The sequence below is a fragment of the Bactrocera latifrons genome, unplaced genomic scaffold, assembly GCF_001853355.1.
Source record: "Bactrocera latifrons isolate USDA-ARS-PBARC rearing strain unplaced genomic scaffold, ASM185335v1 scaffold_34, whole genome shotgun sequence".
Lineage (NCBI taxonomy): Eukaryota > Metazoa > Arthropoda > Insecta > Diptera > Tephritidae > Bactrocera > Bactrocera latifrons.
The window spans coordinates 1,881,671-1,905,303 of NW_017536979.1; the positions used below are offsets into that span (position 1 = coordinate 1,881,671).

At 35.9% G+C, this 23,633-nt stretch overlaps 3 protein-coding genes across 14 annotated transcripts in view; 1 reads left to right on the forward strand and 2 right to left on the reverse strand.

Annotated features, from left to right (window-relative positions):
- The window catches only part of LOC108971304 (40S ribosomal protein S5a), a 3,013-nt gene extending 692 nt beyond the window's left edge, over positions 1 to 2,321 (reverse strand). Inside the window, exons 1-4 of the mRNA XM_018937269.1 lie at positions 2,244 to 2,321; positions 1,176 to 1,575; positions 826 to 942; positions 344 to 442 (exon numbers count right to left, since the gene is read on the reverse strand). Coding sequence (XP_018792814.1) covers positions 344 to 442; positions 826 to 942; positions 1,176 to 1,574 — 615 coding nt within the window. The 5' untranslated portion in view covers position 1,575; positions 2,244 to 2,321. The remainder of the gene's footprint in view (positions 1 to 343; positions 443 to 825; positions 943 to 1,175; positions 1,576 to 2,243) is intronic.
- A 342-nt stretch (positions 2,322 to 2,663) lies between these two features.
- On the forward strand, positions 2,664 to 4,360 carry LOC108971372 (cyclin-dependent kinase 7). Its single transcript, XM_018937382.1, has 2 exons — positions 2,664 to 2,843; positions 2,920 to 4,360. The coding sequence occupies exons 1-2, from the start codon at positions 2,781 to 2,783 to the stop codon at positions 3,877 to 3,879; spliced, it is 1,023 nt and encodes a 340-aa protein (XP_018792927.1). The 5' UTR covers positions 2,664 to 2,780; the 3' UTR covers positions 3,880 to 4,360.
- A 94-nt stretch (positions 4,361 to 4,454) lies between these two features.
- The window catches only part of LOC108971370 (phospholipid-transporting ATPase ID), a 42,310-nt gene continuing 23,131 nt past the window's right edge, over positions 4,455 to 23,633 (reverse strand). For 3 of the 12 annotated variants that reach the window (XM_018937373.1, XM_018937371.1, XM_018937369.1), the window contains exons 2-22: positions 20,497 to 21,986; positions 19,989 to 20,047; positions 18,270 to 18,482; positions 16,980 to 17,072; positions 15,699 to 16,142; positions 15,528 to 15,611; positions 15,192 to 15,326; positions 14,879 to 15,127; positions 11,954 to 12,244; positions 11,723 to 11,896; positions 11,246 to 11,522; positions 11,030 to 11,182; positions 10,756 to 10,942; positions 8,695 to 8,850; positions 8,383 to 8,534; positions 8,087 to 8,310; positions 7,800 to 8,025; positions 7,629 to 7,732; positions 7,274 to 7,522; positions 7,085 to 7,204; positions 4,455 to 6,777 (exon numbers count right to left, since the gene is read on the reverse strand). In XM_018937373.1, coding sequence (XP_018792918.1) covers positions 6,478 to 6,777; positions 7,085 to 7,204; positions 7,274 to 7,522; positions 7,629 to 7,732; positions 7,800 to 8,025; positions 8,087 to 8,310; positions 8,383 to 8,534; positions 8,695 to 8,850; positions 10,756 to 10,942; positions 11,030 to 11,182; positions 11,246 to 11,522; positions 11,723 to 11,896; positions 11,954 to 12,244; positions 14,879 to 15,127; positions 15,192 to 15,326; positions 15,528 to 15,611; positions 15,699 to 16,142; positions 16,980 to 17,072; positions 18,270 to 18,482; positions 19,989 to 20,047; positions 20,497 to 21,628 — 5,022 coding nt within the window. In that variant the 5' untranslated portion in view covers positions 21,629 to 21,986 and the 3' untranslated portion in view covers positions 4,455 to 6,477. Of the gene's footprint in view, positions 6,778 to 7,084; positions 7,205 to 7,273; positions 7,523 to 7,628; positions 7,733 to 7,799; positions 8,026 to 8,086; positions 8,311 to 8,382; positions 8,535 to 8,694; positions 8,851 to 10,755; positions 10,943 to 11,029; positions 11,183 to 11,245; positions 11,523 to 11,722; positions 11,897 to 11,953; positions 12,245 to 13,683; positions 14,095 to 14,878; positions 15,128 to 15,191; positions 15,327 to 15,527; positions 15,612 to 15,698; positions 16,143 to 16,979; positions 17,073 to 18,269; positions 18,483 to 19,988; positions 20,048 to 20,496; positions 22,013 to 23,633 lie in introns of all 12 variants that reach the window. The other 9 variants (XM_018937372.1, XM_018937370.1, XM_018937380.1 and 6 more) reach the window with 7 other exon arrangements.

Genomic DNA, 23,633 nt, shown 5'->3' on the forward strand with positions numbered 1-23,633 from the left:
AAAACAATTTGTTAAGAACATTGTTTTACATTAGAGAGGACTAATTTGTTAACAAAAGTACAAAGTTGTTTTTCTATGTTTCTCGAGCATCACACTATTTATCGTAAGTTAGACGCTAGGATAATAGAAATATTTATCTTGTCCACAAGCGAGGCAGAACAATTTGGTTATATACATTGTTTTGCATTAGAGAGGACATATTTGTTAAAAAAAAATTAAATGGATGAAAATCTGAATATGAAATGGCGATATTAGACAATGAGTTTTATACCACCACTTTTTAATTACTGCACCTTATTTGACAATTATTTAACATTTCGTAGTAATATACTTTGACAATTACCTTAGCAGCGTTAATTAATTCATCAGCCAAGCACTCAGCAATGGTCTTGATGTTTCTGAATGCAGCTTCACGAGCACCGGTACACAGCAACCAAATAGCCTAAAACAAATAATGAAAGCATATAGTAATATTTATATTGAATCTTTGTATAAAAATTAACTCCTTTAGAGTGTGTTCTAAAACAGTCTAGAATCAAGTGTATGTAAATATATTTGCTTCTTCAAAACTGCTTCACATTTTTTCTTGTCCAGAAGCATAACTCAAGCTTTATACAATGAAAGAATGAGTAATAAGCTGGACAAAAACTATATTGATTGCAATGTTCATTTAATTCATGCGACAAAAGCAGATAATACTTTTTGACGCTATGGGTATTCAAATGTTACTTTGATTTAGCCTAGTGTTATAGCCTTGTAAAGGAGATGCAAAACTTTTACATGGTATTGTAGTAGGCATATAAAATAAAGTGATGAATGGCTTACTTGATTGACGCGACGCAGAGGCGACACATCGACGGCTTGACGACGTACGGTACCAGCACGACCGATACGGGTCGAATCTTCACGGGGACCTGAGTTGATAATGGCGCTTACGAGAATCTGAAAAATTATATAATCAACATTATCAAATATATGTAGATTCACAATAAAAACAATGTTAAATACTCCAGCAAATAAATATTTTTTTTAACTAAAATATTAAATATATGGAGTATATGATTTAATATGCGTCCTCATTCTACCTGATAATAGAAGTTCTAGTTTCTCTATAACAGTTTAGCATGGGACATGATTTTTCTATGTATTTTCTTAAATTTAGCATAAACAATTACCTGAAGTGGATTTTCGCCTGTCAACAGGTGGATGATCTCGAAGGAGTGTTTGACAATACGGCAAGCCATCAATTTCTTACCGTTATTGCGACCCTTCATCATAAGAGAGTTCGTCAAACGTTCGACAATAGGGCATTGAGCCTTGCGGAAACGCTTAGCTGCATAACGACCAGCAGAGTGTGGCAAGTAGCGAGCGAATTTCTCTTTGACGGAAATGTAATCTTGTAGAGAGATATCATTGACGGTAACATCGTCGCATGACCACCGTCCGAAAAGTTTGATTTCGGGCAATTCAGTTGTGGCCACAACATTTGTTTCCAAGAGAGTCTCAGCACCCTCAGTTTCAATTGGCGGTTGCTCGTCGAAGTTCTCAACAACACTTTCTTCAACTTCAGCCATTCTGAAAATATTGAAAGTTATGTAGAGACAGCGTTCAGATCGTTTTTTGGATTGAATTTTGCAAAGAAATCATATCTTTGATTTTTGTTGGTTTTTAACTTTATTAAGGAATATATCTTTAAGGCGATATCCTTAAGAGGAATAGTTAATCATAAATTTTTTATGGTCCAATTGAATACCGCATATACCAAAGATTTAAGTGCATACGGTTTTAGTTATGGACGGTCAAATGTCTATATGAATGTAATTATATTTTTGTTGGTATTACTTTAAGAATTTTATCTTTTAGTCGATATCCTTAAGAGGAATAGTTAACCAATATTTATATTGTCCAATTGAATACCATATATGCCTATAGAATAGCGTGCATGATTTTAGTTGTGGACTTATTCATCATTTTCAAATATTTTTATTTCATTCGTAGTGTTCACTTGTGCATCTGAATGTATTTTGTAAAACAACGAAATAAATCACAAGCACACGTGTGAAATTGTGTTAAAAGTAACACTTAATCAGTGGCTTCACCAGGAGTTTTAACCTCAATTTTAAACATGTCACAATTCATCGCATAAGCATTTAAATTTCACTGTTTCAATAGCTCGATAGTTTTGATTAAATATTGAGTTCTTTAATTGATATTTAAACTATTTCTAATTACAAATTTCTTACTTTTAAGCTCAGAAAATTTGCCTTCGTTCCAGACAGTAATGGCGTTCGCCAGAAAAAGAACATGTTCGYGTAGTGCTGCCAAATTTGTTCATTTTCACACATCCGCCAAATTACCAACTCGGAATTTTTGACAGTTATTTTATCTCTCGTTGGCAATACCCTGATGCAACAAAAATTGTACTCATTCTTAAAAACAGAATGCCATTTTATTTATTAAATCTAGATTTATTTGAATTTATTAAATAAATAAAATAAAARTTTCCATATCAGTTTTAGTACAATTATCGAAAATATTGATAATTCAAATTGAWAATGGTCTATTACTTTGTATAGCGCCCTCTTCTCGTTAAAACTGGCATTATTATAAATGTGTAACTTGTAAGCACGGAAATAGTTGCAATATTTATGTCAATACCAGTCTTCATGCCGGTTGATTAAATACAAAATATGCTAGGGAAGTAGGTGATAATTTTCTATCAAAGCTAAACTCTAGTTATTATTTGTTGTATCTGTTACTAAAGTAAAAAAAAAATATAAATGCAACAGTTGGAGGGAAAGTTAACTCGTTATGAGAAAATTGCATTTCTTGGCGAAGGTCAGGTAAATATTAAATATATACCATACTATACTCATGGTTGTTTAGTAACGTTTACTGCAATTCATTGCCTCCTTTCAGTTTGCTACAGTATATAAGGCGCGAGATGTGCTCACCGATCAGATWGTCGCGGTGAAAAAGATTAAAATAGGAAGCAGGGAAGAGGCTCAGGATGGTATAAATCGCACTGCTTTACGTGAAATAAAGTTGCTACATGAGCTGCAACATGAGAATATTATTGGTTTAGTAGACGTTTTTGGTCATAAATCAAATGTGTCTTTAGTTTTCGATTTTATGGATACCGATTTGGAAATTATCATTAAAGACCCTAAAATTATACTCACACAGGCGAATATAAAAGCTTACATGATTATGACTTTGCGTGGCCTAGAGTATCTGCATATGAACTGGATTCTGCATCGAGATTTGAAGCCAAACAATTTATTGGTTAATACGGACGGTGTACTCAAAATTGGTGATTTCGGTCTGGCAAAATTTTTTGGTTCACCTAATCGCATATACACCCATCAAGTAGTGACAAGATGGTACAGGGCACCCGAACTATTATTTGGCGCACGTCAATATAGCACGGGAATAGATATTTGGGCTGTAGGCTGCATACTTGCAGAATTGCTATTACGTGTCCCTTTTTTGCCAGGCGACTCAGACCTTGACCAGCTTACTAAAATTTTCCAAGCCCTTGGCACTCCTACTGAGGAGACTTGGCCGAATTTGAATAAATTACCTGATTATATGCAATTCAAACAGTTTCCGGCAATTCCTTTACAACATATTTTCACAGCTGCCCCTGATGATCTTATCGTATTGGCGGAAAAGTTATTGGCACTTAATCCAGCACAACGTTGCACGTGCACGGAGGCATTATGTATGAAATACTTTTCCAACAAACCGGCACCATCTATGGGACACAAACTTCCAATGCCTTCGAGCAACAAGCAGGTTGTCGAGGAAAGGCCAAACCTCAAACGAAAACTCATTGATGCCTTAGAAGGTGGCACCGTGCCAAAGAAACTTTTTTGATTAAGTTTACAATAGGTTGATAATGAAAATATTTTTTAATTACAATTCGAATATCTGAATTGTTAGTTTTAGCTGTTGTTAATTTCTATTATTTCTCATATTAATACATATATAAAGTTAAAGAGAAACACAATTTAGTATATGTAAAAATACAATTTTCTTTATTAAAAACAATGTTCAGCATCAATGTTCAAAACTTTAGCGCCTTATAAATACGTTTTGAATAGGTACAATAACGATAACGGAGCGCATGCGTCTCTACAATACTCATCGCTATGAGCACGCTGTGTACTACATCTACGGATAAATTGCCAATTAAAAAGCATCTAACGCTGAATGTGTAGCTATATATATGTAGTATATATGAGTAAACCTACTATAAGCACTACCTTACATACGGACATAAGTACACTTGCTAGTTTTTGTATACGAATCGGCCGTCAATGTATATTGACGTGCTAAGTAAAGCGAGTGGGCAAGATTTAAGACTACTCGTCAGAAGTTTTGGTTTTATATAAAAGTTTGTAATTAATCACAATTCTTTGTATGTTTAGGTAACAACACACCACGGATAATTTCAATTCTCAATGATACATGCATTCACTTTATTTGTTTAGTAATACTTATTTCAATGACTTTCGGCTTTTTCATGAGCAGTTAACTTAGAAGTACAATTTTAAAAGTAAGTTTTGTTTAACTAAAAGTTCTATAAATATTGCAGTGTTGTTGTAAAGAAAAAATTGTGACTTAAATAATGTATTTTTAGATTTATTCTATTCCGAAATCAGCTTTACATATACATATTTCTTCTTCTTCTTCTTAATTGGCGTAGTCACCGCTTACGCTTATATTTAGATACTGTAAAATCGTTCAGCGGTACTACCCCTTTATATAAATATGTATGCATATATTTTATTCTGCATTATAGGTAGGAAAAATACATTTCTCTAGATCTTATATACTATACTGAAACAATATTAACTTTGTAAGTAAGAAAATATGCAAAAATTAATTTCGATGTCTATGAAATGCTATTTTGCTTATTGTAGTTTGATTTGATAAGAACGCTAAGTAACGAATACCAATAAAAATAAGATTATTTGTAATTGAAAAATATACCTTAACACTGTTAAACCTAATTCACTCTTATTTCGGTTTCGTCATCGTTCCCTTACCAATATTCCTTCTCTTCGTCTCAATCTTAAGGTTGAACAACATAATACAGAGTATTTCAGCAAATCCCAATCAATTTGACATTATATTTTTCCTTATTTAAATTTTGAAATAAATTGGGAGGCACGGGAATATTAACGACAAATTGAGAATAATAATGTTTTCTGGAACATGTCTTAACAGATTTACTAAAACTATAATATTTCGAAAAAGCTTTCTTTTAATTCGACGTTTTTTGGAGGTTTATTGTTTATTGGTGGTCAGCAGATGACATATACAGAGGATGTATCGAGAACGACGACAGCAGGCATTATATTGATTGGGTCAATTGAACAAATCATATCTTGCTCATACAAAGGCTAATATGTTCAGAATATGTATATAAAACCTCTTCATTTTTGATATTTTCGTGTAAGTGTATATAGAGAATATAGTATACTATATTACAAAGTTCTTTTAAAGAATGAAATCAATAAAAAAAGTATAAACATGTTTTTCTTATTTATTGACGTCTCTTTTTAAATAAGCATTATAGAAAATGTGTTTTATAAAGTAATTAAGTATGCAAATAGTGTATATACTACAGCACAATTTTAGATCTATGCTCATATCATATAGTTGAAAATCTATCATCAAGAAATTGTTAAAAAATTGTAAATTTATACATTTTTATTTTTATGAGTTTGCGTATGCTTGTGAGTTATGTAAGTATGCAGTATCTTTGAGTTTGTATAAGTATCGCTGCCACTCTTCTCTAGCCTCTGGCTTTTGAGATTCTTGTTCACATATTTTATGCATTAATATAATTGTAAAAATTCCAACATTTTTATATTTTGAGGGATAAAAAGAAATTCATACATTCACCTTGGGACAGCCATTTTGAAGAACTGCTTTATAAGGTACGCACATGCATATGAATATAGGTGAATTAATGAAGATATGATTTCTCCATAAAAGGATTAAATTACTTATTTAGATCTCATTAAAGCTGTTTACTAAGGATTAAAGCTTGTATTTAATAAATTTTGTATTTCTTATCTTCCGCCTTACATCTTTCATAATACAGTTATTTTTTTCTTACTATTTGTTTAGGTTATCAAAATATTTACAAATAGTAGATAATTAAACACAATCACCTGATYGTATATTGTTAACATAATTCTAAGTTTATAAACGTTCTAGGGATTTCTAGTTGATTGTAGAGTCCTTAAGTAATTATGAACTAATTGCTACAGCATTTTAATAAAACTTTCCACTTGTGCCTTGATTGTAATAATTCAAGTTCCTCTTTTCCCTTGCAGTGTGCAATTTTATTTTGCTTTTTGGTTTATTCTTTTGGTGTCATATGTATTGAACTATCGATGTTCGCCAATCGTTCAATATTCGCTCTCTTTACGCTACACATACATACATACGATAATTAACTTAAAGATTAATTGTATCTAAGTCTTGGCAAGGTGCACGAGGGCTTACGTTTTCGTCGCTATGAGCGCCATTGCTGCTCCCACCCCCAGCCGCGCTCTCGGCGTCGGTGTCRTTGAGATATCCTGTCGACGAATTTTTGTTACTTCGGGTGCTATTATTATTGTTTTGATTATTTCGCCCATCATTACCATCCATCGTTTGCGGTTGCAACTTTTTACTGCCCAAGCCCAATGGAAAGGCGAAATCCTGTGGTAATTTTCGCATAATCTTGCCCGAGGTAATAAGTCGACCAAAGCCTTCCTGGAAATCGTCAAACGGATCAAATGTATATTTTAATACAATTTTTGTTGGCAGTCTATAATAAAAAATGCTAACGAAAAACTATCTCCAATTGTGCAATAAATTTGCAATATTTTGCCATGAAGGCAAAAATTACGCTACAAAAACAAAAAKTGGTACAAGCGGTTCCAGTAGGGAGAGGAATTCATGATTAAAAAATGCTTGAAAAGTGAGCGTGCCCACGCACTCCAATAGGATTAATGTATCTCATAAACTATTTGAGATTCATGTGTCGGTAAAATCTTTTACAACTTATCGTCAAACTCACCTGATGCGCAAACGCGTAACCAGAGCGCAATGATCGTCGTGCCTTTCGCGCCGAAGGTGTTCGCATTACCATGTTGCTCTGCCGTGACTGGCGTGTGCTCACGCGACATTTCAGACGTATCTGATAGACAACGAATAATTGTTAAATACATGTGTCTCAGTTAAGCAAATATTTGATRCAATTTCTTACCTTATCAGCTAGACTTGGGTGCACATCGATTAGATAGAATTTATAGGCCAACACAGGAGCCATTATCACAATAACGGTTATTACCATTGTCGCCCAGAAGGTCAAATCCTTCATGGCCATCGCCAGTGAGCCCACATAGGGGCCACCGAAGACATAATTATAAAAGTAGTCCAAGACGAAAAAGCATACCAAACTACCCCAGATAGTGATGTGATTAAATATCGTCCAATAAGAAGTATACAAGCCTATCTGAGGAATTTAACGCATATACATATATGCGTACATTAATTCTCATTCGTATCAAAGAATAATTGTTTGAATATATAGAGACGTGTATATAAGAGTATGTATGTACCTGTGCTGTGTTATCAATTATGAGAATGGTGGCAACAACCGCGCCCAAGGTCATATGGTCGCTCAGTATGAGTCCATTTGGCGAGATTCCATCCTTATAAGTGCCTGAAAATCCAGCATATATATTTATTTAATACGATTCGAAAATGGTATATATCAAAATGTTTATTACCGTATGGTATTAAGAATAATATTAGCGAACTGAAGGCACCATGAAGAACACTGTAAACGAATTCGCGCGTGTTAAACAGTTGACTTTTCAGTCCGGGTGTATATAACTTTGGATATTCTATGCTGTGTTTGTCGGAGACATCTTGCTCGAATACCCCCAAAGCTAGCACCGGCAGTGAGGTATAGAACAAATTGTATACTGATATGAACATTGGGTCGAACACCGTCTGCATATTCAAAATACACGCATCTTTAGTAATATTTTTTTTCATTTATGTGGGTAAATACCTGGGCGCTAAAGCCACAAAAGAACGAATACCAGCAGTGGCACAAAGTAAATGCAAAATTCTTATAGAAAAAATACCGCAAGAATTTACACATGCGATAGTATGACCAACGGCCATGGACGAGCAGGAGACGCTCCAAGTAGCGGAACTGCGCAATCGAATAGTCGCTGGCCAGTACCGCTTGCAAGCCCTCTTGGCCGGAGATGCCAACTCCTATGTGCGCAGCTGTAATTATATACATTAACATATGGTATTTTGGATACTTGGTAGACGATAATAGTGGAGCTGTGGCTTTACCTTTTATCATTGAAACGTCATTGGCACCATCGCCGATTGCTAGTGTTACGGCATTCTTCGCGCGCTTAATCAACTCCACCACCAAGGCTTTTTGCAGAGGCGTAACGCGGCAGCAAATAACGGCTTTGCACTGTGAAGCCACATCCAGGAATCTAAATTCAGTGCCATAGAGACAAATTCAATTTTAGTATTAAGTGAAATAAATTGGYCGGTGGAAAGGTATGTTATAATAGAATAAGAAATATGATATTTATGAAAARGACTAGAAAGTTTGAGAAGTGTTATGGGAGGAAAACGAATGAAAGAACTTACTTTGATTCCAATTCCGGAGAGAGGCAGTAGACAAGTGAATGTCCATTCACAACAATTGCGAAACCTGTATTCTCCTCAATGATTTCATCCGGATGAAACGCACTCGCACCGTCTGCACCCTTCTCAATATTGTCGTACAGTTCATTGCATTCCGCGCTGCAGTGGATTAATAATATTTCCCGTTAACATTTGCGAAATATTGAATATCCTCGGAGGTACACATAGAGAAAATTAAAATAAACGCATAAATGATGCTTTGTACAAGGACATGAGAGCAGGCGGGAGCGATGTATGAGCGCACATATTTACATAAATCATGCGGGTGAGCGACAAAATGGTAAATGACACTTTTTACAATTCAGMTCAGTTTTGTTAAACTCACTAAGTATCTGTGAGTGTTTCCAACACGCATTTACCCCCTCGATATTTGTTGGGAGTAATTGGATGTTGCAGACAGCCACTAATATTGTCAATTAACGCATTGACCACACACACATAGGTTTATGGAGAAGTCGCGAATTGACTCAATGAAGAGACAATAAATGGGACGAAACAATTAGTTAACAAAAGCAACGCAACAAACTTTCTAGTTTCTAAAGGCTTTCAATAAATATATCGCTAATTTGCGTTTGATAGCTCTTAGAAGTAAGACTTATGTACATGCGTTAAAATCATACATACATACACAATCAATGTAAAAATTAAAAAAAAAATATTTCAGCTTTCAACAGTAACAAAAGCAACAGCAACAATATGACGGCTTGAATGATGATAAATACACAAAAAGAAGCTGACAAAAAAACTATACTATGTATGTATGTATGTGTATATAAGACTATACAGGAATGCAAGTTTTGTAATGTAATTAACAACGAATATTCAAACAAACAACAATGCGTGATTAAATATAATTATTAAATGTGTTAAAAAATTTTTATGAAGGAACAAATATTTACTTTCYGGGCGAAACAAGTACCAATAGAGGGTATCATCCTTGTACAATAAAATCGAATCATCGATTGCAATATCTTTAAGTTACAGATTTCTTTGGAATCAATGTATAAGTATGTAAAGAGTTTGTGTTCTTAGCATTAATTAATTTGGTGAAAACTAAAAATTAAAAATTTACATATATACGCTACAAAATGCATATTCTCAACTTAAAATTATYTTTTCATTTACCTAAAACTGACAATTGTTCATTTGGCGACAAATATTTTAAGAATTTGATAAAGGAAACAAGAGTAGCTGTAGACCAGTGCGCTGCGTGTGAGACTCTGTATTGATGGGTTGAGGGATTCAACACCAACTATACCGAATTCAGTTTAGTAAATGGTCGGGAAAGTGGGATTTCTTACTTGGAAGAGCCCGAAAATAATTATAACAGAGGTAAATTAAAATTTGTAGAAATCTCCATGGAGCGGTCCAAGACGCCTCTTCACAGAGAGGCAGACTATCATGGAAGCAATTAAATATAGATAAAGTAAAAGTTTGTATGTCCTTATATACCATATACCATATAACACCGGATGTAGAAACTTTCGATAAGTATTGACCTATTTCTGAATGGTAAAATTACCAAAGCGTAACTGTTAACTTATCGAAATGCGCATTACAAACAACTGTTAAAAGTTTTGAAACAAGTGTGGGGCTACCTTTTTGGAGCTATTTAGCTAAAATTTTCCATTTTTATTTACTGAGGTTAATGTAACTATTAATTCAAGTGAATAACCAAAAATAAAACATTGCCTCGTGACCATATACTACATGTACGATATATATGTATCTACGAAATAACACCAATTATTTACGAAATGCATAATTCTGTGAAATTGAAGCTCGAAATTTAAAAAATTGTAGTTTTTCATGTTAATCTCAAGCATTTCAGTAGGATATTTAAATTCAAATGATAACTAGAAGAACAGTTAAAATCATCGACTATCGGTTTCGTTGAGAAAAAACAAAATAAATTAAAGGAAAAACGAGAGGAGTAGCAGAGAAAGAGATAGYGTTTTGTAGGTAGGTGTAAATGTGTGGCGTTTGTTTTGGAGTTCCCTCTACCTGTCCGGTTCGCCCTTATTATGCTTAATTTTGTCATCATCCCACCTAAAGGTAACCACCGATATCGCTGGCGCTGGTGGCGGCGAGGTCCGCGTACGTAACCCAGTACCATACATCACAGATGAGTTCCGATCGGYACTATTCGCACCATTTAAATTCAGATTCAAGTTCACTGTCGGCTCCAGCGCTGCAAGCAGATAAGCGAAGTTCATAGAACGAAAGATTAATTCGAATTAGTATAACTTTATTGAACGTGCTTCTCATCAGTCCTTACGCGTTGGTCTAAATCGATTGAGAATTCTGACCGATTCACGGAATTGGCGCAATTGTTTGTTGACTTCTTCCAGTGAACTGCCGTCCACGATGAAGACATCAGCCAATTCATCGGTTAATAACTGACAGGAGTAGCCAATATTTATAGCCGTTTCTAAATAAAGGTTTCGAAATAAATTTGCTGTGCTATAGTTTCCACTTGTGTCCATTTACGCACCTTGTTTGTCACCCGTCAGTACCCAAATTTTAATCCCTGCCATTTGTAGGTTGGCTATCGTTTGAGGTACACCATCCTGCAATTTGTCTTCGATCGCCGTCACACCGACAAGTATCAAGTCGCTTTCGATCTCCTCGTACATGGCGTTGAGCTTCTCTTCGCGCGCATCTAGGGAAACTGCCGCTATTTGTTGACGCTGCGACCAATCCATGTAGTAGGCTTCGTCAAGACGTCTTTCGGCGAGTACCAGCGTTCGCAAACCTTCGCCAGCGAATTTCTGTAAAAGGTTTTCATAACATTATTCGAATYAAATACAAAAACGATATTGTGTTGCTTCACGAATAAGTACAGCAACTTTGAAAACGAGTTCAAGGCTACACATTAGTTCATCTCAAATTGATAGGTAGGAAAAGTAACGTCAAGCAATTTAAAAAATTAAATGCATTTGCTGAAACTGAATTTTAGTCGGAAACTTACATTCAAATGATCTTGGGTACGCGCCTTAATATCATTTTGACTAGTACTTAATCTATCATAAATCACATTGTCAGCACCTTTGCAGTACAGTATAATGTCATCACCTCGTCTCAATATCACCGACATACGCTTGCGGACGTTATTAAAGTCTATAATATTCAGAAGCTCATACTCCTGCAAAAAATAACAAATTAATTCATTGTATACGCGTGCGCAAAATAAGCTGCTAACCTCTCGGTTTYCTTTCACTTCTATGGTTATACTATTCGGCGTTCGTGAACGGAACACGAAACCGAAGTTTCGCGCTGCCGACACTAAAGCTGCCTCGTCGGGACTTTGCGCCTGGTATTCTAGTCGCCCCTCCACGTACTCGGGCATCACGGTGTGACAAAGCGCGAGCAGGCGGAAAAAATTTTGCGAATGCTCCTCGTCAGAACGGACTGCATCCAGCAGTGTCCTGTCGTACCAACGAAAGTCTGGCTCGAATTCCGGATTCGCCGAAAAGTCAACCGGTTCAAGAGCCTTGAAAAATACGTCACAAATATAAGTTAAGCTGTTCGGTTATTTCATGAGTGTGAATGTTACAATAGTAGCATGTCGGGATGTATGCATTTACAATTAGGAATATATGTATCTAYGATATATGTATGTTTTGGCATGTAAATGTATTAAGCGTGACCATGTTTTTATTGTGTACATATATTGGATTAATTTGTTGCAGATGGAATTATGAGTTATACAAGCTTTTTCGCTCTAGTGAACCATAAATACTCGTACCATAAAGARCTTCGAAAACGGTAATTATWTATGATATATGYATGTATATGTATATATATTCAGATATAATACATATATCTCAGTGGATCGAAAGCATGGGGCATGCTGTTTGATTTTAGATTTGAAATTAGTTGAAGCGTTTTGAACGGATTTTGGCGCAAGGGCCAGCTTTGGCAGTTGGTTAAATACATATCCTTAGACAATTTAATTAGTTAGTAGATTAAATAACTTAGCCATATACTTATGCAACTACCTATTTCAAAAGAATCGTGCAAAATTATAAAGAAACAAAAATTCARCGACATAAAAGCAGTTAGGCTGAGGAAAGGTTTTCGAAAACTGAAAAGTATTTGAGAACTCAAAGCAAACACGGGTTTCAAAGGTGCATGAAGAGTTCAAGCCACTGGGACTAGGACTTCGACTGTTCGAGCGAACATTCATTAAATCGAGCGCACATAATACATTTAGTCAAGTACAAAACGCATGCATACGTGCACTTGTTGGTGGCGGGACGAGCTCCATTCGGTGGCGTAAAGACTAAATACATTATCGGTGCATGTTGTGGTGGTGTTGTTACTGTTTTTGCAATTGCTCTTGCTGTTGGTGTCGGTGTCGTTGTCGGTGTTGATGCGGACGCTTTTATTGTGGTTTTGGTGAGTGCATTTTGTACAATTGTCACATTTTTGCACATTTAGCTTAGTTTTAGACTTCGATTTTAGGTTCGGCTTCAACTTAGATGTCATGCTGCCTTGTGAGCGTGATTGTTTCAGAGCTTGGCGGCAGTTGCAGGTGGTACATTGCGCACTCGTTTTKCCAATGTTTTTCGTATTTGTTTTAAGGCTTGTTTTTCGTGTGCTTGATGAGGTACTGGTGGGCGATGGTRGTTCGGTTAAAAATGCCGCTATTTGCGATAGCGAATCTGAATGCATTGTTTTTGTTATTTGTGTTAGTGATGATGTTGACGATGACAATTTCAATGATGAGGATGATCTTGTTGATAATGTTGGTGTGGATGTTGTTGGTGTATTCACTATCGTCAATGGCAGTAGTGTTGTGTTGATCGACGGTGATTTCTTGGTGCTGGTGCAAGCATTGGTTATGGGTGTACAGCATGTGGTATTACTGTCGTTGTAAGACACAATCAGTGCCATATGCGGCGGTGCAGAGTCACCGAATATCATTACTTTATCGCCTGAATTGGACAGCACGGAGAACTGGCTTCGTATTTCGCATCTTGGTGACTGGTGCGTATTCGCTTCCGTAGCTGTCGTGCCAATGGAACTCTCGTCGTATTGGACATGACGTTGGTTGTTCGTTGGAGATGGTGTGACGTCATCATCTAGTGGATTCACCACAGCAGCTTGAGTGGTCGTTGTTGTAGCGATGGGCAATGGGATTTCTTTGGGTGCTGTTGTTAAGCTTGGTGGTGCTATGGAGGTATCAGCCGTGCCACCTTCCACGGGACTGGAGACCATAATTGTGCTCTTCGGATGTACTTCGGCGCTGTGCAATAGTATTGTTGGTGCCGGTGTGCTTTTGTTGCTGGCATTGTTGCCACTCAATTTACTGTTGCAATTCTGTACATATTTTTGCTTCTACAACGAGGAATATGGTTTAAGGATTTTCGTTTACTACGAACAAAATTCAAAAATTTCATAACAATTTTCAAAAAGATAACTATAACACATGTGGCGGGGGGCGGCTGATGTGAATAGCAGGAGAGTGAAGAGGTGGGAAGCACAGGAAGGATGTCCATAACTCAAATTCTTTGAGAGGAACTTGTGTGTGAGTGGGTATGTTAGCCCTCGGTAGTGTGCCAAAATCGCCTAATGCGACTACTTTTCTATTCACAGTCAAAGTGTCAACTAAGATTTTTCTTAAACTTAAGACTTGTGCAGATATCATAGATAGGATATTTACATAAAAATGTGCATTTAAAGAAGTTGTGTCGTCTTTTGAATAGAATTAGTTGAAGCGCAATGTCTTGACTGAAAATATGCCCAGCGAGGCCTTATTCGTAATACTTTCAAATTTCTTTACTTTAAATAGTTATACTACTCCCAAAATGATATTAAAAGGATTTGGGTTTATTTTACTWTTTTAACTGCATGCAAACCTCTGTAGCTGCCAATTATGTATAATGAGTGTTAGAAGAAAYCGTTAGTGTGAAGGCTTTGGTTTTAGAAATAACTTTAGTTTTTATAATTTTCTTTCTTTGGCAAAGAAGTGTATGTTTGTATAAATAATTGAAATAAGTAGTTTAAGAGCAGAAAACTCTAGGGTCTAGAGAAGAGCCCAAATAGTTAGAACTTATATACACATTTTGTTATTGACGCGTTCTCTTTTCAAGTGGAGTAGTGGTGCTCAGTGATTACTTACGTCTGTGACCTCGATAACTTCACCCGTACGAAGGTCAAAAACGTCGCCGTAGGTGCGTCCGTTAATACTGCATTTGTTGAATGTCATTATATTTTGTGTTAKTGTGCCAGTTTTATCCGAAAATATATATTGTATTTGCCCCAACTCCTCGTTGAGTGTGGTGGTACGTGCTTTGGCATGAGTTTTCGAGCGTTCATAGTACATTTCCTCATCCCAATTGATGAGAAATGATTGCGCGAAACGTATAACCTGCGCGGAGAGGAAAGGAACATTTTGATAACTATATTTGCACATAAAAGTAATCTTGGCTTACCTCTACTGAAACGTAGAGAGATATTGGCACAACAGTATTTAGGACGATTGCGTAGGAAAAGAAAACCAACAGACCAATAACGGTGGAGCCTTGTGCAACATTTTTTGGTATGATGTTCTCCCATGGTAAGTATACCTGTAATATTAAACAGTAATGCGTCAGTAAATCAAAGCTCGAACTTTTATGGTTACAAACAGCAAAAAATATTAAAATGTGTGAAATATCTGAAAATGAAGCATATTCATTTAAGAAAACAAAATTTACAAAACCTCGGCTTACAAATGCTAATTGAACTTTTAATACATTCCTTGTTAATATGTTAAGCAAGCCCGTTACCTGAAAATGCTGACCAATAAAGCTTTCCCAAATGGCACAGGCCAACGTGAAGAACGCACATATAGAAAGTAGAAAAAGTACTATCTAAAACATGAAAAAAAATATATATTTTTTTTTGAGACATACAATAATAAATTAAAACATTTGCTAAAAAAAAGGATTTCGACGCACCCCGATTATTATAAAATTTAACAGTCTATCAACGCCWGTGCTTTTGAATTGTGTTTTTCCCGAGTTCTGCATTAGTTTTGTGTCCTTGCCCGCAAATATGACAACACCGTAGCACCATTGTGTATTGCGTAGTACACAGCCTCTAAGTAGGATTTTCTCATTGTCGAGCGCGTACCTCTGGTTTCGCCATATGAGTGTGCCCTCGAACTTGTTCAGCAAATTATTTGGCCGCTCGCATATGATTTCACCATTAAAGTTCCACAGAAGATCATGCCGCTGACCCAATTCAGTGATTTCTGGCAAGCATTGCTTACATTTTAAATTCGTCTCGCCATCCAATTCGGCTGTTTCGATGAAACACAAGCCATTCGGTTCGGATGTTGTCAGCAGGAGGATATCGGCTGCGACGAATTGGTTGTTCTCCAGACGTATCACATCGCCAACCTGCCGATGAGTACACTCAAACATATAATTCTTTTTCCGAAACATACATATTATATATTGATAATAATGGTATGTGTTTAAGGGGTTATATACAATTAGAGTTTTTAAAAAATCTTTTTTATTTTATTTTCTTAATGTATATCTATGAATACGCACAGAAATCATGTCGTTCCGGTGAATACTTTCGAAGTTACACCAAATTTTAAAAGACCTTTCAGAGTGCTTGGAACTACAAGGCCAAGCTTTAAACGCGTTTTTCTCAAAATGGTGACCAACATTACTCGAAAATGGCTAAAAACGAGCTTCTTAAAATAATTTTTTAGTAATAATTTTTTTTTTTATAAACAATTTAAGATCTAAATTTTCGATTTTTTTTTTTTTGAGAAACCACCATTTTGCCAAAAAAAATTATTTTCTTTATTCCTTCGATTTGCTTTACTACATTGAACTAGATGTAAGGACGGAGTCAAGTGTACAAGTTCACACAAGTGAGAAAAGTTCTCTGACTGCCATTCATTTGGGAGTGACCAGAAACGATTCTTTTACATATGCCAGTTCACGACTTTCGGTCCTAAACAAAGTATCCTCTGGGTAGACAAAAAACATGCGTTTGAAGGCGATCTGAAGTAAGAAGGCGAAACATCAGCTCCGTTCTCATGTTGGAAATTCGCTTTTTTGGGGCTTCTTACTGTGTATAACCACTTAAAGATACTCAAGAGTTTGTTGAATTGACCTTTAAAACAGCGAAAGCCTATAGAACTGTTGCTATATTGTGTTCTATTGTTCTTTTTCAACTTCTTTGCTGTTTTTTTAATATTATTAAATTCAGAGTCTTACCTGAACTCCCGACCATTTCGCATCGATTAATTGACCGTTCCTCAGTGTTTTCGATCTTCTATTATTCACCTGGGAATCCGACAGATGGCGTTGCTGCAAGGTGCAATTGAAGACGTCRTAAAGTTCAAGGTTCGTGTACAATGAGTTCGCAATGAGAGAATACAAATTTTATAAAATTGTAAATATTTATGAGCTTTAATAACTTATATGTGTGTAYATATGTACATTCTTATATAKTAGCTAAACACATATTTATATATAAAGATTTCGTTTTAGAATCATAAAACTTTCTCTTTTGAATTATGGAAATCGCGTGCCGTTCCGTTACAAATCTTTCATTTCGTTATTCATAATATTTTTGCATGAGATGGGTGAAGCTGGCACAATCGGACAATGCACAAAGGACATTGAGTTAGTTTCTGATGATCTATGTATGTAGAAACAACCTATCTTCTTATTAGAGTATATAGTCCCAGCGATGAAAAAAGGAATTCAAACGGTAAACAACTTAAAGTCCGACTAAGGGCAAACAATTTCCCGAATATGTAATGAAACTAGTTCAATGAAAATACTAAGATAATGGTTTATAATAATGATAATAATTCACATTTTTATTTTTGTTTATTGGCGCACATGCAGCGTTTATATAAGAAATATACTCTGGGTAACAAGTTTATAGTTCACTTATACTGTTAATAACGGTAAATAAAGAGAAAGTATTCATATCTGAATGGTATTAATGTAGTTTTGCTAGTTAGATAAAGGTAATTGCATGAATAATTAAATTCAGAGGTGGACTAAATATATAAGGGTGAGCCTTAAAATGGATACAAATGATTTACATAMGATTTTCCTGAACCTAAATCACTTCTACTGTAGCGCCTAAACCACATCTCTTTATCACAACATTACCTATCGAGGGAAGATGAAAATGCATTTTTTTGATTTTAAGAATTAAACAATTGTTGAAATCTATTTAATTTTTTAAGCAAAGGGAGTAAAAAAAAAAATAATATTTCTAACGCCAACGTTTGGTTTATGTATTATATGGCAATATTGATTTTTAAATTGATCAAAAAAAGGATGTAAGGAGTTATGTTGTTAAACCCATATGCGGTTAATTGGGCGCTATTACTGCCTGCCCGAGTACCGTGCAACTCTATTCAGAGAAATAAAAAATGGGCTTATAATTTAGTGAAGTTAATTACACCAATATAACAATGTTAATATAATCCGGGGATAGGTATGAATATATACGTATACACAGTTCATAACTGTTTCATTACTTACAATGTCATCGTAGGCATCTTTAACGGCTGTCAATGTTAATACGCCAATTAACGGTATGGCGGTGGTAACGGGGGTTAATGACGATATCGCTGGTATGAGCTGCAGCACCAATAAGCACAGGAAATAGAAATTGGCAAGACGTTGAAATTGTTCTAGCAGATTGAATGGCAAAAACGTCAGCAGTGTATATTTAGATGTTTTGATGAAATTGTCCTATAGAAAAGAGAAGAAGAACAAATTTATTAAACAAACTAAACATTTTTTATAAAATAATTCTAATAATAGTTTTTAAGTTTTTATCTCACAATGATTTCAAGCATTTAATTTTGTAATTTGTGGAGCAGTTCATATGAAGGTAGACAATCAAATCTGGAGAAGTGGTGCTTCTAAAGAGAGGAGAGGAAGTTGTGTGGTTAATTGCAACTACATCAAGCAAAARTATTGTACATACATATTTTGGGTTGCAATTTAACTGTCTAATCTCTATCGATATCAATGGTTTAGATACTAAGTTCAAATAGGGACTAMGGGAATACATCATTTTATCAATCATCAATTGGCCAGATAGATCATAGGTCTACGACAWTATATATTTGACTGAAAATGCAACGACTGAATTTGACACACAAAGAAACGATTTCGAAATTTCCGTAAAGTAAAATTGGTTTAAGCTCAAATTTCAAATTACTTTGAGTAAAACGGCTTTAACTCTCTTGCTTAGTCTACGATAACAAGTATTTTTCGATACCACCAAGTTCGCATAGTTCGGATAACTGGTACAATAGTACAAAAGCTAATTGGAAAATTCAACTTTGTTAGCAAGAAAAGAGTTCAAAGAGTTGCGCTTTACCAATGCAAAATATTTTTAAATGAAATCGACTTGTTCCGCAAATATTCACACTAGTTGCACCCTATTTTACGAGGTACATAGTACACATACCGAGACACGAGTATACGGAGTTGTCCATTCATATATACATTTTCCATATTCTATACATTTTCGCGTGAATATTTGCTGTCGTCTGCCGACTGTGACTGCGTACATTTGGAGGAGTGCCCGTGCGTATGTCATTTATATAATATATTGTATATGAATGTATGTATGTCCATTTCAATGCCAAAGCGCCAATCACTCCAAGAAATTACTACGCTTGAGCGTCATCGGCCGCAAAGTTCAATGGGAAATCAGCGTATACTTACACACACATACACGAAGTGGTCGCGGTCAGAATAAATGATTGAATGAACACTTGAGTGTCAATATGCCATTGCAAATATAGTTAAAAAAAGAATGAAATTGTTCGATAAAAGCATGCGGGTCTACTAATTTGCCACTTTTGTGGGCCACTGCGCGMGATTTCATAAAAATGTGATKCCAATTTTGCCGCGTTAATGGCGTGCTCAAGAATAATTAGAGTTGCATTAACTGTTGTATGTTATGCATGTGCGTTAATCTATGTACATAGCTGCTTTGGTTGTAATTTCGGCAAAGCTTTCTTGCTGATCTCTCTTTTATCTATGCTATCTGTGCCATCGGGTTTCAATATTAATCGAAATGTGCCAATATTTACATATATACATATGCACATACACATAAATCTTCCGCAAGGATACACTTCGGGGCAGATAAGCTTCTTAGTGTGGGTTGTGTTTCCATATATATAAAGTGTCAAAATGAAATGGGTATTTGTCAAACGGACAGAATATAAAAATACTTACGGCATATTTGAATTGTGCATTAAATTCTCGGTCATTGGCTCGAATTCTGCGTTCATTCTCTGCAATAAATGGAGAAAAAGTCCATTAGAAATTCCATTTCATGATAACTTATTTTTGTTTTTGTTTTTTCGAAATACCAACTGTGCGTAAAATATAACTAATGACATTTCGGATTCTTTCTTTCAAAGCCACTTGGGAGGCCATCTCGAAAAATAATTTATTAGATTTTGAATATGCCACAGTGATATTGAATAATTCGGCAGTACTTTTTGAAAAGGAAATTTAATACCGAATACCCAACGTCATTGTATTTACTGAAAATAAATAAGATTTCAGAGAAAGAGCCAAGTRTTCCTTTTCGAGAGGGAACCAAGGTGGTGCTATATTTAAAGATATGAATACTAAAACCCCACTTAATACTTCAAAACCACCAGTCTGACTAAGTGCTTGGGTCATGAWAAGTATGAACATGTAATTATATCAATAACTTTAATATAAGTCCATTTACCAGAGAAGTAGTATGAACTGCGCCGACGTCGCATTTTTGACAGTCTTCGAACACCCTTATCGCTATCAGCACCGTTTTCAACCGGCGACATSGAAAACTGCTCAAACSCGGCATTGAGTTTTTGATTTTTATGATCGCTTAGACTYCCAGTCTCATCGTTGACATTCAACGATCCATCATTTGCCRTCGACGCTTTTGTGGCGACGTTCGTACGAGAACGCCGGCCCACACACTCACTTCGCTTCCAACCCGGTAATTTTCCCAAAATAGACAAAAACCGCACCTGGAAACCAGATACTGGTGTTGACATGGCGGCGTCCACTCCTTCCTCCACGGACGTTAGCTCAGAAGTGAGCAGCATATGATCGCGAAGCTCTTCATCTATAAATGCACTAGTCGGGAGTGAAGCGTCGTTTTTCTCATTCAAATGAATGGCTGTCTTCATGTCTGCCTGTGTGTCTGCTTTTTCACTCGATTTTGACCAGGGCTCGCGAGCGATGGTTGTGTTCGCTACAGCGTCGGGTACGTTCGGTTCGGAGTTTTGTTGTTGACATATTTCACCCGACTGGGCGAGCGTCGCTAAGCTATAGAGGCTGTCGGTATGTGTGCGGCTTCGTCGTTTTTTTGAGTTGCGTCTCATGAGAACCGCTGCAACATCGGGTATGGTTTGACTTGTGGGCAGCGCTATACACATTGTAGTAGTTGTGTTGGTGACAGCCGCTGTTTTCGTCTCGACTAATTTTGGTGGAACAGCGTTCGTATGAGCAGTAAGCTCATTGTTGCCGWCGCATTCTGCTTTTGCTGAAGGCGCAGGACGATGTTTGCGACGTAAATGAAACCATTTTCTTTGCTGTTTTTCAACCGGCTGCGATGGGGAATATGGTGTTTGTTGAAACGTACTGGACGGCTTTTCGACGCTGGCGGAAACGTATTGAGACTTGACTGTATGGAAGTATTGTGATTTTGGTGCCTGATCTTTCTGTTCTGTTTGCAGCTGGTAATTATGGTGGTGTGCTCTTGGTAGAACACGGGCTGTGACACCGCAATCCTCATTGTCGGAAGACTCCGTTTGGCACACACCAAGCACCTCTAATGCCAGCGTATCCGGCCGCTTACGATTTCCGCTTGGCATTTCACTCTACCCTTCACTTCCATGCATTCATATACATACCACGCATAAGTACAGTAAAATGTGCGAATATGTGACGTAATTGAGCGGGATGTAAATGCTATTAATTGTCTGTCGTGATAAACGCTCGGCAACGCAGAGTAGTTGATAATTAAGATTGCATGCGTCGATATACTGTCAATTCCATGTCTACTTTAACGACACTTTTGCTTTTTCACTTAACTAACGCTATTTACACTTCCATTTTAATTGTCTGTGTACTCAAAAGGAGCTCAATAAATTTTCACAAGAGCAACAACAACATGCACTAATCTGTATTTCGAATTTTTTTATAAACAGTTTTTCTCCAAAAAGCTGGCACCTGCCTCGCGGATATATTTTTACAAACTGGCGACAAATTTATTTTAACTGACCTCGATTGCATATACATACATACATATGTATAWACATGTAGTTACATGTAAGTGTGCTTACTGTGTTATTGTATGGTAAAATTTTAATATTGTTCGATTGTGCGAGTGTCTATAAACTTGCTCATTTGGCTATTACAATGAAAACGTATCTTTGGGGCATTGCAATTTTGTGGAATTCCGGCCCATTTGATTTTGAACTTGATGCGGTTACGTTGCGTGTACGATGTATGTATGCATGTACGTATATAAATAAATGTATTTGTACTGARCTGAGTGCTTTGAGTACGAATCTATCATTCGGTGAGCAGTGCTGTCAGTATGTGTTTGAATAATGCAAGGAGAGCGAATCCCCTGCGAAGGGTATACGGCCACAAATATCATTACTTTTATTATTATTACTATTATTTACAAGCAAATTTAGATACAGTTAGAAATATTTTCTACGATCAAAGTCACATGAGATTCGAAAATAAAGATAATTCCAAGAAAATTATGTGTTCTACGGTAATTATTATTTACCAACTTTATTGTTTTGCAAACGTCCCTCGAAGTTTCAGTTTGTTCCCTAAAGAAGGCATCSATGTAAAAGTTGCATGTGCCTTATAAATTCTTTGTTGTAAAAGCGAGATGGTAGCTTATTCTAGTAGTAGGTACTTATGCTTATATATTAAAAAAAATTTCGGTCGGCGTCTGCAAAAAAAAAAAAAAATTAGCTTGGAAAATAATTGTCACCTTAACAATGGGCATGTGCATCTACAAAGTTAATCGAGATATAAGAAAATCGAATACAGGGGCTTGGTTGCAACGTTGCAGTCGAGCATACATATGCATGTGAGTATGTGTAAATGGAACAAGGTACTAAATATGCGTTCGTAAAATTAATTGAAAAATGAATTTTTCCATAACATCCTTTTTTGATTAYAAAATTAAATTGCAATAAAAGTAAAATTTTAGCCCAGCCGTRAATTAATTAGAGCGTGTTTTGAAGAAATGTATGCCTTATTAATGGTCAACTCTTTCATAGTGTTAATGACCTTTACTCAACTTTCAAGAGACTGCTGAAACCGAGTGAATTAAGTAAACATCTACTACTCAGAGAAATGTGGGCTTATTCATAGATCAGAGCGAATGTATTGTTACTTTTTGTATGTCACAGGCATAAGATGTCACAGCTTCTACAAGAAAATATAAAATATTTTCCATACACAAAAGCATAAAAAATCYAACTTTCTTTCTTACCACTCAGTCAACACCCTTACAAAGTTGAACTTTCTTCAGCATAAACTACTCCAACAAACATACAATATTATTTATTGTTAGCTCATTTGATTACTTATGTTCCCGCTAAACCATGTTCATTTGGCTAATTGCCAACAAAATTGCAAGTCTAAAACATGCCGATCTGTTGAACAGGGCGTATGAGTAATCAACACTTATTGCCCATTTTTCAGGTATGTGGATATGTATGTATGATTGTGTGCATGAATATGAACAATATACAAAAAGAGTAAAAGTTCAAACATTCAGTAGCAACTGGCCATATTGTGATCTCTAAATTTTATGTGTTTTTATCATTAAATGTTATTTTCTTTGCT